The following is an 18365-nucleotide window of genomic DNA, read 5'->3' on the forward strand; positions in this document are numbered from 1 at the left end:
GGGGAACGGGATGGGCTTTCAGGCCCCTTCCGCCCCAAATCGCCCCGTGAGTCTGTGCAACGGCCCCAGCGCTGCCGGTGGACACGTGATAGAGGCGGCGGCCGCGCTGCTTCCTGGGACACGGAGTGCGGCGGGGCCGGGGAGGCGGCCAGCGCAGGGCAAGGCTAAGGTGGCTCCGGCGGCCTTTGCTCAGGGCCGACCCGCAGAGTCAGCAGCGAGACCTTGCGCTCCGGCCGAGAGGCCCCCAGGCGTTGCCGGTGTGTCGGAGCGCAGCGCTGGGCCCGGGCGGCAGGGGCCGCCCCGCTGTTCCCAGCCAGGACACGAACATGACCCCCTGACAGGGCCAGGCACTGCTCTGGGGCACCTTCACTGAAGGCCAGCGCTCGATTGTACTCCCATTTCAGCGTGACGTGGGCTAGGGCAAGCTCCAGAAGCAGCAGGCCCGCGAATGATCACAGGCTAGAGAAAACAAGCTCATCCTATTAGCAGGTGCTAATTAGATTAACCACTTTACTTTCCATTTAGGTTTTAAAATACGCAAGACCTACCCTGACTCACTGTTAGGTTTCAGGCGCAGTTAAAACTGTGACTTTTGAGAAGGACGTAGCAGGTTGGGGAACCTGTCAGAGCTTCTGGGTGCTGTAACACTGACCCTTCAGCTCTGCCCTTCCAGAAGCATGCAGCTGTGATTTAACAAATTTGCAGAAAAACCCAAAAAAAAACAAACCAAAAAACCAGATGTGAAAAGCAAAATACAAAAAGCCCCCAAATCACCAAAAAACCAACCCAACCCAAAACCAAACCCTCTAGCCAAAACCCAGTTCAAAATACCACCTTCTCAGACCAAGCCCTCCCAGAAGTTACGTGCCTAGACGTCATTTTACTATGTGAAGAGAGACAAGGAAAGGCACACTCTCCATCTGCCAGTTTAGAAAGACTACGTGGGAACAAAGATTCTGATCTACATCATAGAAACTTGCACTATGAAGAGCTTTTCTCTGCTGAGCTTTCACATGAAAGTTTAAGAAACACTAAGGCAGGAGCTTTTTTTTTTTTCCTACTCCAAGAGCTTTTAGCCCTCAGGGTTCTTAGGTTGTGAACAGCCCTCTCTGCAATATTAATATAAGTTATTAATGTAAGGGCCAAGAAGAAAGATGCAGAAAAGAAACAGAAGAATTCACCATCTTTGTCATCATATCTCTGAAGTCCTTCTATGCACAGAAGAAAGGAGTAAAGAAGCAGTCCAAATCACATATGAGGCATATGCAGCAGATGTAATGCCTATAAATAAAGTTCAAGTGCTTTCACTGCAGACACCCATTTGCAAATAGCCCCCACACTCTTTTTCAAGCTGCTACTCTCAGCTTACCCCCCACTTAACATGAATCATTGCCAGGCCCACCTATGGTGCAAATCAATACATCATGTTTCTCCTTTATCTCTTCCAACCTTTCCTTCTGCTTTACCCTCATTAGTGCTAGATGTTTCAGCTGTACTATTTACTGTGCCTGATAAAGGAAATTCAACTTGAGAAACAAGAGACTGAAGCAGATGTCTCAGAATCGGGGCTGCAGTGCAAGTGGGAGTTGATCTCAAAGAAGTCCTCTGAGCACATGCTTTAAATTCACAGCAGAACAGTCTTAAAGAGTCTGAGATAAAGTAGTCACTATCATAAAAGCAGTGAATCTAGTCAGAATTGCAGGCAGTCACTTGTACAATAAAATAAGCATTTGATCCTCCTGCATGTATGCTTGTGTGCATGCAGGAGAGCAAGTGTCTACCGCTGGGTATCAAGTATGGTTAATGGCATCTGTTTCAGAAGGGAATCTAGAAAATACAGGAAGCAAGGTTAGACCAAATACATGCCACAGTTAGAGGGATTCCAGAGCAGCAACTTCCTCTATACAGCTTACACTGTGTTATGGAGGAGAAGGGAAAGCAGACCTTTAGGCACAAAAGAGTCTTTCCATAGAATATGTGCAGAGGTTTGTCAGCCTGGAAGTGACCAAGCGTGCTCTGTACAGATGGAGTTTGTGAAAAACATTTATTTGCAAAACTCTGGCAGCTCCATGCAGGTGAAAATTCTCATTTAATGGCCTACAACTTGAACAGAAGAGACTGTTAGGCTTCTGTTGTCTTCATGGACCACTCGGTGCTCATTTGTAACACACTCTGCCTGGCAAAGTAGCATTAACTTGTTATTTTTACAACCCACATTAGCTGCCTATATGAAATTCCTCATTAGAGCTGGTGTCAGGTCCTGCTCTGAGATTTCCGAACTGCTTCATTGTGTAAGAGAAGCTGTACCTGGTACTGAGCCCAGCCTTACCCTCCCACTAGCTCAGTAGGTGGCAGCTGACCAAGACAAGGCACAGTAATGGTTTTGGTAGCTTTCAAGTCATGATGCACACATTCTAAGCAAGAAGTAAAGAGGAAAGTAAGACGTGCAGACGGATCAAGTTTAACAGACTTCATTTACTATTTATCAATTATTTTATCTACAGATCTGTTCAATAAAACTATATATAATAGATTACTTCATTGCAAGTATTGCACAGGCTGTATTCATCTGGGCACCATGGAAACATGATAGCAGGAGGTTACTGTATTTTTTAAAAAATATATAATTTAGCAGAATAAGACCAGCACAAGAGAATACTAACCATTTTAAATGGGTAATCTCATTTAAATATCCATGTCCATTTCATTCCAGTTCTACTGAATTAGAGAATCTAGAGTATTAGTACTGGACAGGGCTAAGGAAGGCTGCTTCTCTGCAACACATCCTCTTGACTACTGGCCTCCAAAGGCATTCAGCGGGTCATCAAATGTGTTCAGGATCTTGCTTTCAGATTTTGCTTCTGAGGCTGGTTGGGAAGATCTGGTTTTAGGAGTAGGTATCTTGACTTGGCTGCTAGAGAAGATATCATCTAAAGAGGAGAACAAAAAATAGATTTTAATGAGAAGTGACTACTAAACAGAAGCAACATTGTACACAAGAGACTCCATCACACAGCAGTGACTGCCAAGGACATTCTGTGATAAACAAATGCTTTCCTGCTACTTGCAATTCTGGATGCATTTGTTAGGACATATGTGGGAGCTGTTAGCTGTTAAGATTTTTTTTTTTCTTAGTAGACAGTATAATACTTGTATTTTATAACATGTTCAGGCTCTCATAAGCATTTGTAAAGTACTAATAAATTAAAGCTCCACAATAAATTCTATCATGCAAGTGCCAGATAACATCCCTCTTATCTAGAACATTAGTGTCTGAGGAACCTGAGAAATCCGAGAGGTGTGATGTTGTTGCTAAAGAAAATCCAAAGAAAAAAAGATGGTAGTTGCTAGCAACTACTGTGGTGATATTCACTAACCATGAGTCTAATCTACAGCACAGTAAGAACATAATATAAGTCCCCTGAGAACAGACTATCCTGATAATATTAAAAAAGTCTGTCTACAGTCTTCAATCAAGGTCTTCCACCACCTTCCTCAATACAAGCATATCTGTTGTGAATAACTAGGATCACAAAGTAGAAAAATATCACACTGCCATTAAGGCAGAGGACAATAATATGTAGAAATGAAATCATCCAACACAGCCTGTGTCAGCTGTCATGCTCACAGTCCTGCAGTTCTTGCTGTGGCCAGAACTGCCTGTGTTTAGGACTGTGCTCATGAAGGAGATGAAGCTGCTACCATACACATGTGGAGGGGTTAGTGTGAGGTTTCCTGAGTGCATCTCATACTCTAAACTAAGAAATTTAGGATACTCAGATTATGCAGTTGGAGAATAAAACCAAAAAATTACAAGCCTTGGATACGAGGATCACTAGTGATTCACAAGGCCAGTGTAAATAGCACATAACTGGTCTTGAATCCCTGTTAAGAAAATATGGGTGTTATATAGAGGTTAATATACAGCCACTGAGTCTAGCTGGTCAGAGCATTGTTCTAATAACACCAAAGTTGTGCATTTGATCTCCATATGGGCCATTCATGTAAGAGTCAGACTTGATGATCCTTGTGGGTCCCTTCCAACTCAGAATATTCTGTGAATTACTAGCTCAGGGTATAAAAACTAGTATTTCAGTCTTCAGCACATAGCCTAACCTTGAGCAGAGGCCAAGCACAATGTGGTCTATCAAAATGTGTTTCCCTGTCTCTTCTCACTACTTCCAATTCAGCATGTGTCTGCTACTGTGCTGATCACAGGGATTACACAGGAATAATCCAGGACCACATTTCAGCACAAGAGCAGTTTAGAAAGGCAGCAAAACAGAGTAATCCCCTACTGGCATCACTCCAAAGCAAGAAGCTATTACATGGATTAGCTTTACAGCAGAGGGGAAGTACAGAGACTGCCATAAGCAGTAGAGGTATCACTCCTATTTTTTACAAAGAGGCTTAAAGAATACAAAAATTTTGCCCAGGGAAAACAGTATTTGTCAGAGTGCAAGAAGGCTCAGTGACCATTTTGAATGTAGGCAGAGGTGACATCAGCTATAAGGTGATTAAGGACTCTAGTGACTGAAAGGTGTGGTAGAACAAAAGAAAACAGCCTGCAGCCTTCATCTCCTCTCAAACTGCAGCTGAAATTTACTGTTTCATTTTCAGCAGGAAGGTTCACCTAAGACAACAACGTACAGCGCTGTAAAAGTGCTACCACAGTCACTTAAGCCAGCCCGTAACGTGAAACATCGGTAAGTGCCAGTTCCACAACTCTGCTGCAGAACATCCTCATCTTCAGGCATCTCCCTGCACTCCTGCTGGTGTTCTGGAGCTCCATGGGCACTAAGGAGCTGCATACCTATGGCTGTACCACTGAGCAGTCACCCCTCAACAGGAAGATGAAGTCCATGAGATGCGGGTGCTTTAGGTGCAATAGGCATCAAGATCAGCTGTGACATCAAACACAAAGCTCTAGAACCAGAGTTGACGTCAAAAGTGGAAGTACAAACAACAGGTTCTGTTGTGGGTAATTTTCAAGTGGCACTCTACAACTGTTTTTTTCAACATTCAGTTCAGTTCAGATTTTTCTGTTGAATATTTGGAAGGGGTAACTGCTTGGCAAATTCTTTTACTTACTATAGATTACATGAAAAAACGTAAATTATTTTAATAAGATTTTTTACAAAAATCATCCAGTATGTGTTTCAAATACCTTCCTCACAAGGAAAGTATTTATTTTTTATATCAATCAAGAAGATTTTGAAATCTCAAGATGCTCATTCTTCAGCAAGTTTTCTAGCACATTTACAGACTTCAGCCATCAGGCTAGAGTGCTTAGCAGTAGTCCAAGTAAAACAGTGGTAAGTCAGGTTCAATTTGAGTAAGTCAGAGGGAATGAAGACTTGACAAGAACCAAAGCTAGAGAAGAAATTTTGTCTTAGGAAAGAAATACATGGAATCTCAAAGAGCTGTGAACATGAAGAGCCTGAGAACAGGTAGAGCTGAAAATCACGTTACTTTCAGTATCTCTGCTGATGGAGAAGAAAGGAGCAGGCTTTGTGCATCATTTCACATTACTACTTGCTGTTTTTCCAACAAATTTTACATAGCAATCATTTGGTTTCAGGTGTAGTATCTGTAAATTGTCCTGGGTACATGAATGTAAACAAGAGCTTATGTGTTCCAAGGTAGTTAATACAATAGTGAAGGTGGGATGGACAGAGATGCTAGTTTGTTCATATCAGTGACTCATCTGAAAGTACAACACAAAAAGCTGTGCAAATTGAAATATGGAATCTGTCTCAGAGCCATAACAATGTGAGATGAGTCTCTTAGAAACCTGTCTGGAGTAATTCCCTCCAGGAATTAAACTTTTTCTCACAACAATTTTATCCTCTCTCCTAAACTACTTTAATGCCATGCTAGTTCTACAAATCTAGAAAGTTCTCAGCCAAGGTTAAAATCCAAAGATGACCAGAGATTTCAGAGAAGTTGAAAATTAAAAGAAAGCAGAAGGTCCTAAAGCATCTTAGATGAATGCAACTCAGGACAATATTACAAGACTAGTAGCAATATTTTGCTTATACATACACTTACCCATATCATCGTCAAATATGGATTTTTGTTCCACCTTCTTCTTGGTCTTCTTTTCTTTTGGTTTTGCAGTTAGATCCGCAAAAATATCAATGTTATCATCAAACAGGTTTGTCTCTGGCATTTTCTCTTTCATTTTGGTCACTGGCTTAATTGCCTCAGTAGCAAATATATCATCCTTGGAGAAAAACAGAGAAAGATCTCATCAATCCACAACACACTTCAAGAGAATAGTCCAGTTATCTGTACACAGCAGCTGTGATGTTTAGAACACTTGGGTTTCCTGGGCTTATCAGACAAAGGTTGAACTCAGCAATCTGAGACATCTTTGCCAACCTAACTAGCAAGAAGTCTGAGACCCTTTTCCTCATGAGGGACTTGGCAGAGGTGCCTTAGTAGTGGATGGTACACAGGTCAGGTACAGCTCACAGAGGCCTGTATCAAGTGCCCAGCCCACCAATTTTATTCCTTTTTTTCAAGTGCATTCAGTGCATGCCAGCTCTGTGTTAAGACTCAGTCTTTTAAACTACTGCTGCTAGTTAGGGGCTGAACAACCAAAAAGTTTCTATATCCCAGCAGTGGAGAAGAATTGAGAGCTTACTTCACTCCCTTATCCTGCACACTCCATCCTATTCAGTAGCCTCCATTAAGTCCAAATTAGAGGGATATGGATCTGGGGAACAAAAAACAACATGGCAGGTTCAGCCATTACCTCAAAGATATCTTGGGCAGCAGGGTCAACTGCTTGGTGGACAGCAGATTTTAACTCCTTTCTTCCAGTTTTTTGAGAGGTGAAGAGAGAATCTTCCTCTTCCTCCAAAAAAGGTATAGGGCTGCTTTTTGTTGAAGACTTTTGTTGTACAGGCTGGAAGAGATCATTGCTGTCCTGATCACCCAGATCAGGCTTTTTCTCCCTGCCCTTTATGGGTTTGTTGGCCATACTGTCTGGCATTCCCTCCTTCAGCTTTGGTTGTGCAGCTGGTCTGGATGTTGAGCTGCTTGCAAAAAGGTCTTCAGATTCAAACAGATCATCCCCATTTTCTGTGGATTCTGGAGGAAGGAGTTTGTTTGTCCCAGCAGACAAAACACTGCTGTGAGCTGGGAGTGACAGGCTAGAGAGAAAGCCATTTTCCTTGGCCTCTGCTTCAGCAGCAAGAGGCTCCTTTATGTTCTCTACTGCTGACATCTGTTTCGGTAGAGAGAATTGTGACTCTTTAGTAGTGTCCATGTCCTCGCTCACTCCAGCCTCTTGGGCAGCCAGACGGCGTGCCATTCTGCTAGGGGGCCTGCGCTTCCCTGGAACCCTGATCCTGGTCTGCAAGGAAGGAGGAAAAGCAAGGCAGGGTCATACATAAGGAAAAAGTACCACAGCACATTCAAGCTTGGAGTAGTTTGGAGAAAGATTTAGAAATATAACCCAGGATTTCTGATTTGCTGCCCTTAGTCATTCCACAGCACTGGAACTGGTGTACAAAAGCAATAGCACTCACAGACAGTCACAACAGGTCAGCAAGCCACTCTAGCCCCTTGGCTTGAGGTAATACCTTAGTCAGCCTGTTATCTTGCTAATTTGGGGCTTTTACAGTGCAGTTCAAGCCATGACTAACTGTATTTTCCATGCAATTTTGTTTTATGTACAGCCTATTGCAGTTAATGGATGCTTTTAAGGAAGCCCCCTGCAAGTTTCCATTACAGTCTCTCCCCTATCCCACATACAGGAGTATTTACATGGCTAGGAAATGGATCACTACAATTTCTTCTTCCCTTTTGTTAATTGTTTCACGCACTGTTCTTTGAAAGGGCAAGCAGAATGCTGGGCAGGTTGCTTTGTTCCAGCTGCTGGAAAAAAGTACATTTGACTGGATATATTTACACTCAAACTTGAAAGGTTGAAGAAGCAATGATATGCCAAAATTACAGCATCTAATCTGAACCACAAAAAGCATTCACTGTATAGTTACCAAGATGCTTCTTCTCAGATTACTTCTGTAAAAAACATGCATCATCACTACACTAAAATCAACATTCAAGGTTGATAATATGCAGCTACAGGCAGTCTATTATTTGCAGGCCTACCTATTTAAAAGTATCACAATAGAGAGCTTTGTCTGTTGGAACACGCTGCTATTGGAAACAATTATGCCTACATAGTAATGCACCAGGCTGATGTACTAGCTTCAAACCCATCTGTCACTAAGGGGTCATGTCAGCCGTGGTTGCTGGTGGCTGCTGCCTCTCTGCTACTCATCTAGTCATGAACAGCCTCATTAGCATTATAGGAAGAAAGAATCAAAGTTAAGATTTTAACTTATCTTAAACTGCTGCTCTCAGGAAACCCCACAGACTTATAAATTCATTGGAACCTAGATGAAATCTTAACTACATGGCTGACACTTCAATTTTTTTAAAGAACCACTAAGTCTTTAATTAGAATATGCCTTTTGCAGTCCATAAAGTAGAAAGTATGAGTGAAAAACAAGTGAGTCAGAAGGCAGAGATTTGCCACGTCAAAAGCTGTAACACTTCTTTTTGCTTTCCTTTGTGTGAAAACAAAAGCTTTCCTTGAAAAAGAATTGAGAGTTACAGTTCAGGACACCGTGACATTTTTATCCACAGAGGAGTTAAAGGTCAACCTACAGCAGTGATGTGTTCTGGATAGCTTGTCAAAGCAGCTGCCTGTAACCTGTTTTATGGTTAGCCTAGCAAGATGTCTTTTTAATATTTTTTTTTGGTTGGTGTCTCCTGGGATAGGACAAGATGTTATGCTAACATACCTTCAACTAATAGGGAAATCCAGTATTTGGAAAAGGTACTCATGTACTTTAAAATGCACCAGGTATATGCATAATCCCCTCACTGAGCTAAGTATAGGTGCTAAGCTAGACTTTCTCTTCAGTGATCCACGGAAGTGAGAAGGGATTAGATTTTCACACTCCCATTTAGATTCAGATAAACCACTCTGTTAGCAAAACTTGCATACCAAAACAAACTCCTGCACGAGGACAGACTGTGTTTTTAATCCCTCTTCCTCTTATCCTAAATACCAAGGTTACCTTATTGGCGTTGTGCAAGGTGTCTGCTTGCATGGGCTGATCAAAGCTTACGCCCAGCTCTTCATTGCTTCCTGCAGCAGAGAAGGCTTCGCTGTTCTGCACCTCCTTGGGCTCATGTAATGGAGTGTCCAGCACTGGTAAGGGGGACTTGACATTGGAAACCTTAGGCATTGCACCGGGTAGTAAGGCTGAAGGGTTAATAGCTAAGTTAGCCTACAAAACAGGGACAACAAAAACATACACACACACAGAGATCAAATTACTACTGCTCCAGAGCAGGCATGGCCCCAAAGAAGCAGCAAGAACTAGTGCATCTCAGTATTCCAAGTTCTACTTCTAAAGTACCTGGCTTTTCTCAGACCTAAGAACTTCTGTGACTCCCACAGCTCTGTCTCACTAAAACTGTGGAGTGGGCAACACTATTATTCTGTGTAAGACCTTCAGGAACAGCAGGGTCAAGTTATGCCAGATCAAACACGTATGTAGCTCAATATTCTGTCTGAGGAGACAATGGTTCTGACTTTGAATGATACTGTGATATGGACAGTTATTAGTCATTTTGTGTCAGAAGAGGGACATAACTATAGTCCCCTAATAGTCTATAAATATACTTAATAGTGCTAAGAACAATAGCAGTTCAAAGAGGCGCCCACCCTCTGCCCCCTCAACAGGAGTAAATAGTGCTGCTTAGAGTCAGGACTGAAACAGAAGGAGGAAATAATATTAAACATGCAATACAGAAAAAGCAATCAAAAATATGCCATCTGAAAAAAATAATAATGCTGCAAGAATAAGGTAAGGAAGCAATAAGATTTTGGTTCAGGGAAAGCTATCAGTGAAGCAAGGAAGATTTTCTTTTTTTTTTTTTTTGAAAGTTAAAAGTGCTAGTAAAGTTAATTACTTGTAGCTTTCCAATCCGAGATGAAGGCTCTTTGGTTTTAATGGGAACAGGACCTGTAGATTTCTGCACAAAATTACATTGGATTAAACAAGTTGACAAGTTGTTATCAACCAGACCATAATTTTCATTTTAATACATGTATAGAAAGCAGCTAATTGCTTACCAATTTCTTCTGAAGATACCTTGTTATCATCACCTCCTACCTTTAGAGCTATAGTCACTAAGTTTTCAGTTTCAGCTTCCCACATGCCATGGCCCCATCTTCATTACATTTCATTCACTTGTCCTTCTACCCAATATTATACTTTGCCACAGTAACTGAACAACATCCATCTTCTCCAGGTCACTGCCACCACTAGGACAGCAAGTTTAGCTGTCCTTAGGCAGGACAGCTACCTTCTCTCTCCTTGCTTATTCTGTCCCCTAAAATCCTCTGAAGCCATATGGCCACACAATGATCTAACTTTTCTCTTTGTGACTGGCTGTAACAGGGCTACAGGCTTCAATGAAGCCCACATGGAAGCCAAGAGAACTTCAAAATTGTTCCACTCAGACTTCAAGGAAAACAGCTTCAGAGAAGTGAGTGTTCCTCTAAAAAAACCCAGGCCAGTAGTGCTAGAAAGAAAACTAGGCTAATAGAGCAAGAACAACTGTTTGGTCTGAAGACTTGGGTCAATTCTAGGACTCAAGGAATGAATCAAATCAGCTAAGGTGCACTTCCCAGGGCTTGCTCTCCGTAAGTTTGCAGTCTGCATGGTTCTGTGAGCTAGGTAATACTGCTGTTGGTATGACTGGGCAGTCAGAGCTCCTTCAGCTAGGTTTAAGTAACTGAGACTTTGCAAGAGTTACGACACTAGTTTGAAGGGCTCAAGAGAATGACAGAGGAATCCTAGCATCTGAGGAGATTGTTCTCTACTTAATTTCATGTAGTGTTCAGCTCAACCTCAGACAGGCTGAAACCATTCCTACAGCAGGCTGTCAGTAGCTACAAAAACCAGGAAGATGAGCCTTGTTTTAGACTTCAAGGAAAACTTTACAAAAAGGGAAGACATGCTAATTACTAGCCCTACAGGCATGCTCTGTCTTCTTCAGCTCAGGGGAGAAAAAGCAACTCCCACTCCCTACTACAAAAAGCTAATCTTGCACACATGAAAATCCATCAAGCAGCTCTGGTGAGACCAGAACTCTGGTCCAGATCACCTCTCCCAGAGACTCTTGATTCTGCAAGATTAAGGGCAGGAGTCTTGTTTACTCATTGCAGAGACTCCAAGATAGGAGTCTCAACTGACACACATTTGTGCTGCATGTCCTGATCTCCTTTCTGAGAAAGGCTACCTTTAAAGACCACATTCACCCCAACAGACACTGGCACTTCAGAGAAGAAGAAACAACTCATTTTCAGTACAACTGGACCTAGGGTGTAGCTCTTCACTGCCACTTCACTATGTAAAGTGAAATGTGTGTGTGCAATGAATAAAACACCAATAACATTTAAACTTCTTGCTACTAACGGTGCACCTGCTGATAAGCAGAGAAGTCACACATTGCCGTCTGGCAGCCAGTGAATCCAGGCATTACTTTTCATCTTTCCAAGACACTTAAACCAGGATGATACATCTCCTTTTTCTTTGCATTCTGTTCAAGGCACAAGATTTAAGTACTTGCCTCTGTAGTTGCTGCCTTCAGAGTCTGATCTTGCTTGGCACTTAAAGCATTTTCTAGGTTACTGCTCACTGAGGCAGGGCCAACACTGGTCTGAAGAGTTTTCTTCTCAGCCATTTTCTGAAAGCATTATGGGCACAAGTCAACATGAATGGGGTAAAAAGCATGGTGTGCAGATCCAAAAAAAAACCAAACCGACCCAAAACTCCACAAGAACACAAGCAAAAATCTTTAAAATCTTGCTTTGAACTGAACTGACAACTGAACAAAACACATCCTTTGATCCTGCTGTGCATAGCTGTATTTGGTTTGCCAGGAGCCCACCACATTGGAGCAGGTCTCTTGGTAGGACTTGTGAACCTGTGGGGGATTCCATGTCGGCACAGGCTATGCCTAAATGACTGCACCCCATGGAAGAGTGACCCTGTGGGATGGACTTAGGCTGGGGAAGTTCATGGAGAACTGTCTCCTGTGGGAAGGACCTTATTCTGGACCAGGGTAAGGAATCTCCTCACTGAGCAGTGGCAGAAACAAGGTGTGATGAACTGACCTAAACTCCCATTTCCCATATCCCATATCCCTGCACTGGGGGGGAGGAGGTAGAGCTGGGAAGGAGAGACAGATGGGAGAAAGGTGTTTTAAGGTCATATTTTACTTCTCATTATTCCACTCCAATTTTGCTAGAAATAAATTCAATTAATATCTCCAATTCAAATCTGTTTTGCCTGTGTCAATATTTTGTGAGTGATCTCTCCCAGTCCTTATCTTAACTCATTTATAGGAAATATAACTTCGTTATATTTTTTCTCCCCTGTCCAGCTGCAGAGGGAGTGAGGAAAGGGCTTTGGTGAGTGTCTGGCATCTTGCCAAGCTCAGCTGACTACAACAATAGGCATTGACTTACGGCTCTGCAAAGCAAGGGCCTTCCATTCCTCCATTCCTTTAGTCTACCTCAACCTTTGCTGTCTATGCTAACAATTATTAATGAGAGTTTCAATAAACTTTCAAATGCATACATATTTCCCCATGAACAAAACAGCAGAGGAAATAAAAGCACAATGCTAGCTAAGGAACTGTGCTATTTTTATATTTTATGGAGCAACCAGGCTCCATATATAGTCTCCCAAGCACTAATTACTTAAGACCACTCTGTCCAGAGACCTCAAAGAAACTGTTTTCAGGAACTATTGCCAGTTTTCCAGCCTAACTTCCAGCTACAGACATGAATATAGACTAAAGTAAAAGTTAGTTTCAATTTAATTAAGATAACTGTATTTAAAAGTAGCAGTTTAAAATGTATGTTAGGACTTTGACCTGTAACATAGTCTAGTTCATTACTGCACCTACTCGCCCTTTAAAAGCAATTGGGCAACCATGAGGATTTTAACACTCATTACCTGAGATCAAACCAACCTGCAGAAACTTGAATTACACAACTCTCAGAGCACAGCTCATCAGTTATGCATAAAGCACAAGGAAGTAATATTAGCAAGTTAAGCAATTAAACAAAACAAACTCTACTACACTGATTTCTGCTCAGGAGTGCTCTCTTACACCTAAGCCAGTCCCAGGTGTACACAAAAGTAAATAGAATCCAATTATTCCATCCCAGCATTGGGAGACCCAAGGCATCTGTTTGCTCCTGATGCCTTCAGGGTCACAATGACCATTTCTGTTCCCTCAAAAAGATTTGAAAAGTCACTTAATTTCTTGTGGGTATACAAATGGTATACAGAAACAGGTACCGGAATGTTTGTTTTAGCAGTACTGAAGAGATCATCCTCATCATCATCCCCAAAAAGCCCTCCTCCAGGTGATGGCTTCAGGATACGGCTTGCAGACTAAAGAAACAAAAGATAAAGAAAAGATGTGTCACAGACCCAAAGCACATCTCTTTCAGCCTATGATGCCAGAATATAACTGACATTAGCATTTGGCCCTCCCTGGAAATCAGTGACTTCTAAGTTGTGTCCAAACAAGGAACATCAGTACACTGAACACTTCAAAGACTGTTTTTAAACAGGAGGTTCAGAGGAGGGCTTTGAACTCACCATTGACTTCTTGGGGCTGGCAAAGAGGTCAACATCTGGGTCATTGTCCTTCTGAAGTTTGTGACTGAAGAGAAGCTCTTCATCTTGAAAGACCCCAGTGCTTTTGGGCCCAGTACTTTTCTCAGAAGCCTGGAAGGAGAGGAGAAAGGTCCACAAAGTGAGAAACGCCTTCTCCTTCTGTGAGGAGGTTATTTGCCTCATGAGAAGGCAGGTTACAATTCCCCTGAGGCTACACTACAGCCCTCTACTGGTAACAAAAATACAACTTTAACTGCTGGTTATGTTTTATTTTCACCAAATTTGCAAAACTTACAATGTAAATATTTGTATTTACAGTACACTTTAATGAGAAGACATTCACCACAATATCTCTGTCTGCTGATCTAAGATCCAGCTGCTACTGTTGACTTTAAAGCTTCCTTCAAAAGGAAAACAAAAAGTTTTCAGTATATTATCATGATGGTACAGTAAGGTTTATATTCCAGTAAGACTTTTATGCCTCAAAAATTTCAGCTAAGGATGCAGGACATAGTAGTGAAAGGAAGAGAATCTCTTGGTTACCTTCCTAAGTGACATTTTCAAAGAATAAAAAAATAGAATTTTTTTTTAACAAAAGGCCTGTAAAGCTATTATTGTTGCTAGACTCCCTGTTCCTCTCCTGTGAAAGCAAGCAAACACCCACATGGAAGAACAGAACATACTGCCTTTGGCAAGAACTTGTACTTTCACAGCTGCTGCCGTGGGGAAGACTGCAGTTCCACGTTATCACCCTGTGAGTCCTCCATTACCTGGCAAAGTAATCAGTACCAGCTCCAGCACCAAAAACAATGCCCGTGTATGATCCTGGGCATTGCAGGCACCCAGGTGCAAAGGCAAAGGCCCCACTCAAATGTCCAGGTAAAGGCCCATATCTGTGTTTCACCACTCATCTGATTTTATTAAAACAGCTCAAATTAAAGGATGCCTCTTCAGAGCATGACTGGATGTCCAGTACTATGACACCAGACACAAAATCCAGGTGGCAAGAGTGGTCATCATAAGAATAAAGCCTGATTCTACCCACTCCTATTAAAGTCTCCAGGAACCCCAAAGGGCTGCCTAAATTTAATTTCCAGTACACCACTTTTCATCCATACACCCTCTCCTATGATTTTTACTACTGTAATTTCTTTATTACAGTCTCAGTCTCTCTCTGCACCAGCTTTAATTTCATATCAAAAGCCAGGTCACATTTTTAGAGCACTAGAGCTGCTGTTTATGCCCAGATATGTGAAAACCTAATGCACATCAAGAACTATCCACACACAAAACATATTAAGTTGAAATAAGGCAGAAAAGTAGTTGCACCTTTCAGATTTGCCTATCAAAAAGGTTAAGTTTGTAAATTACCATTCTGATTTTTGCATTTCAGCACCTTAATCACTTTGTGACTACTATATGCTGACAGATGAGAACTTTGAAGGAAAGATTTGAATAGCTTTCTATTTTTCCAAATTCATAAGACAGATGTGACTTCTTTCAATCATCTCCCAGTGTGCTCCCCACAAAAAACCAAATACAGTATTCATTCACAAGTAGTAAACAAGGGCCCAAGCTAACAATCCATTTTAACTCAGAAGCTGCTCTAAACAGTGATTTTTCTCCAAGAGTCATCTACTTCATTAGGTTCCAAGGGCTTTTGAGTGAAGTGTACATGGCTTTTAGGACTGGCAGCTTACTTTACAAGGTGACACTAAGATGACAAAACCTGGTGGTACACTGTCTTATATAGTATATATATATATACCTTTTGACACTACTTTCAACTTACAGAAAAAAATTCAGTACATTTGCATCAAGTAGAAACAAGAATACTGCCATGGATTCAAGGATATTGCTGCTGAAAATTCCAAGTGCACCTCTTGATGGTACACACTATATTAGAAAAGCCAGACTAATAATATGGTAGCTGGAAACTTTTAAAAAAAAGAACACAAATACTTGAAAAACAGAAGTAAACACAGAATTAAGATAATTACTGCTGAACCTAAGTCTGAAGGCATATACCAAGCAAGCAAACTGTAACAATATAAAAAAAAAAAGGGATAAACCACAAGGCTTAAAACTCCACATGCTTTTACTTCGTGTCTTTGACCTTGAGGAGTAACTGAAGAGGCAGTTCTATAAATCAAAAATCAAGTAGCTGCACCGAAACATCTGTATAGAAATGTACACAAAACCTTGCCTAGAAAAGCAGAGATGGAAATACCATTTTCCAGTGTTCAAGAACATCCTGACACTCACCACACCAACTCCTTTCTGTGCATTTTTTATGCCATTATCATCTTCCAGTCTCTCATCTTCTTCCTCCTCAAATAAGCTTAACACTTTCTTAGCTTGGCTTTTCACATCTTGCTCCAGAGCTGGTGGTGATGTTGCAAACAAATCTGAATTGTCAGCTGGCTCTGAAGATATTACTGTAAAAGGCTCCATCAAAGAAAAAAAAAAAGTAACACATCAGCCTGTTATTTACTTCAGGTTTGCCCAAAAACCCTGCTAAGTGTTCTTGGTTAAATACCACCAGTGGTCATAGTTCTGCAACCATTACCAAGCAGGCAAGTGTATTCAACTAATTTTTCCCAAGCAGAGAGAATATCAATATGCAGGTTACCAAGAGACAGTTCATAAAGAAAAGAACACACCTTTCAGCTCTGAAAGGTAGACAAATTTCCTCCTGTACCCTACCCCATGGCACTATTGATAAGCAGCTTCCTGTGTAAGGTTTTCTCTTCATCTCTATGTCAGGTTGCATGTGCACCGCAAGGCTGCACTAATCAGCTTTGCCACTGTCTCTGAGTTACCTAGCTCATACCACTTGGGATACTTTAGAGTGAACAGCACTACCAGAACCTTAAATGTGCTCAGGAAAAGTGTGAAGAGTAAGAACTACAATGGAAATTCATCAGCTGGAAATTCCTCAACAATCACTCAGTAAGACTATGCCCAAGATCAGTTCTGCTGAAGCCTCTGCAGTAATGCACTCAATACTCATCAATACTGTTCTGTAACAGTATTGCCCAGCAGAAATTCACAATCCTGAAGGCCACAATAACACTCATCACTTTATAAATCATCACACATTACAGTGAAACAAAGTTACTGAGCTTGAAGAAAAATCTATATATTAATATAGGCTATGTTTTAAGGGAAAGCTTTGTCCATGCAAGTGAAGATTATCCAAACCCACTCCGGAGGGAAAACAGAAACAGATTCTGCCAACCTCCTTCCCCCCAGAAAAACCCAATCCCTCTCAAAAACATTAGTTAGGAAACAACTTTTAAATGCCATATAATCAATTTGCTGTTTGACTGACAAGTGATTTTGTTAAATGGAGACAGAGGAACTCTTTCCCCCAATCCAGAAAAATATTTCTGTGCCAGAGCAGCACTGTTTGATTGTGTTTTTTTTTTAACTAAATCTTTACCAAACTTCAGACTAATGTAAGAAAATCCCTCACTTTTTCCTTTGTTTGCTGCCCAGCAACATCTGTTCCTCTCGGCACAGGAGCTGGTCTAGGCTTTTCTGAATACCACAATGTATCTTCTACCTGGTTAGACTTCACTGGTTCATCTGGCAGATCTTCCTTTTTATCCTTTTCTTCTTCATTAAAGGTAGGTGGTGCTTGTGCTGGTTTTACTTTCTCCTGCAAAATTAGGAGAATGCTGGTGACACAGAATTGGTGGTTATATATAAAAAGTGTATGCTGCTGTGGGATAGCAGAGTCTCAGTTCTCCTACTGCAGAGGTCTAGGACACTGGCACCATACTTGACTTCTCCTGTTTTCCTCGCATGGGACATTCTGGTTTGTGACTTTTAATTTCCAGTATTATGAGTTTTTTAATCTGGCTGAAGAGTGCTAGGAAGTGCATGCACAGGAATCCCCACTACAGATACAGCTCTATTAATCCCTTGCATCTCATACTCTCAATTCCAAAGCACAGCCAGACAGGCAGTACATCATAGGCTAAGCTTGTAAGACAGAGGATGGCATGAGCATACAACAGGGAGGGCCAGTAAGAAGCCTGTTTACACATCTCAATCATCTTGGGTAGGGTAACACAAAAGGTTAACCCTGGTACTGAGTCAGCAGTAAGCTGTTTGTTCCTTTTAGTGTTATTTAATGGTTGAGAGCTTTCAGAACATCCTTAGAAGAGCTTTTAGCATTAACCAAACAAATTTAGGGTAAGTGGTCAAGAAAATTTTGAAGTCTCTATTAGGCTAATAGTAGTAAGAGTGTACATGTAAGAGTTCAGTCTTCCCTGCTCCTATTCCCAATTTGCTAGAGTTACCATTGTGTAAAATGAGTTAGACTTATATTCAGTATCTAACAGCTATGATAGACTGTAAAATAACTAAATGGTCCATGTTAGTTTTAAAGGAATGGGGAGTTACCACTGCAGCCTTAGCAGCTGAAGGGAGTAGCGTCGATTGGGAGCTGAAGAATGAGTCTCCATTAATATCATCATCTTCAAATAACAATGATGGCTTCTGTGGCTTTCTTTGGCTGCAGTGAGAGAGGGAAGAAAGTGGGAGATTCAGTGGCCATGCACTCCATCAGTTTAAAAGTACCACTTAGGACCATCATGTGCAGCAAGTGTTCCCAGATACAGC

At 41.5% G+C, this 18365-nt stretch overlaps 1 protein-coding gene across 5 annotated transcripts in view; it reads right to left on the reverse strand.

Moving 5' to 3' along the window:
* Positions 1–2455: 2455 nt before the first annotated feature.
* The window catches only part of WASHC2C (WASH complex subunit 2C), a 34994-nt gene continuing 19084 nt past the window's right edge, over positions 2456–18365 (reverse strand). For 3 of the 5 annotated variants that reach the window (XM_038140363.1, XM_038140361.1, XM_038140362.1), the window contains 11 exons: positions 18147–18258; positions 17212–17397; positions 15999–16181; positions 13716–13844; positions 13410–13505; positions 11668–11784; positions 10003–10065; positions 9102–9314; positions 6761–7363; positions 6052–6226; positions 2456–2930 (listed from right to left, as the gene is read on the reverse strand). In XM_038140363.1, the coding sequence (XP_037996291.1) occupies positions 2794–2930; positions 6052–6226; positions 6761–7363; positions 9102–9314; positions 10003–10065; positions 11668–11784; positions 13410–13505; positions 13716–13844; positions 15999–16181; positions 17212–17397; positions 18147–18258 (2014 nt within the window). In that variant the 3' untranslated portion in view covers positions 2456–2793. The remainder of the gene's footprint in view (positions 2931–6051; positions 6227–6760; positions 7364–9101; positions 9315–10002; positions 10066–11667; positions 11785–13409; positions 13506–13715; positions 13845–15998; positions 16182–17211; positions 17398–18146; positions 18259–18365) is intronic. The other 2 variants (XM_038140365.1, XM_038140364.1) reach the window with 2 other exon arrangements.

This window comes from Motacilla alba, chromosome 6, assembly GCF_015832195.1.
Source record: "Motacilla alba alba isolate MOTALB_02 chromosome 6, Motacilla_alba_V1.0_pri, whole genome shotgun sequence".
Lineage (NCBI taxonomy): Eukaryota > Metazoa > Chordata > Aves > Passeriformes > Motacillidae > Motacilla > Motacilla alba.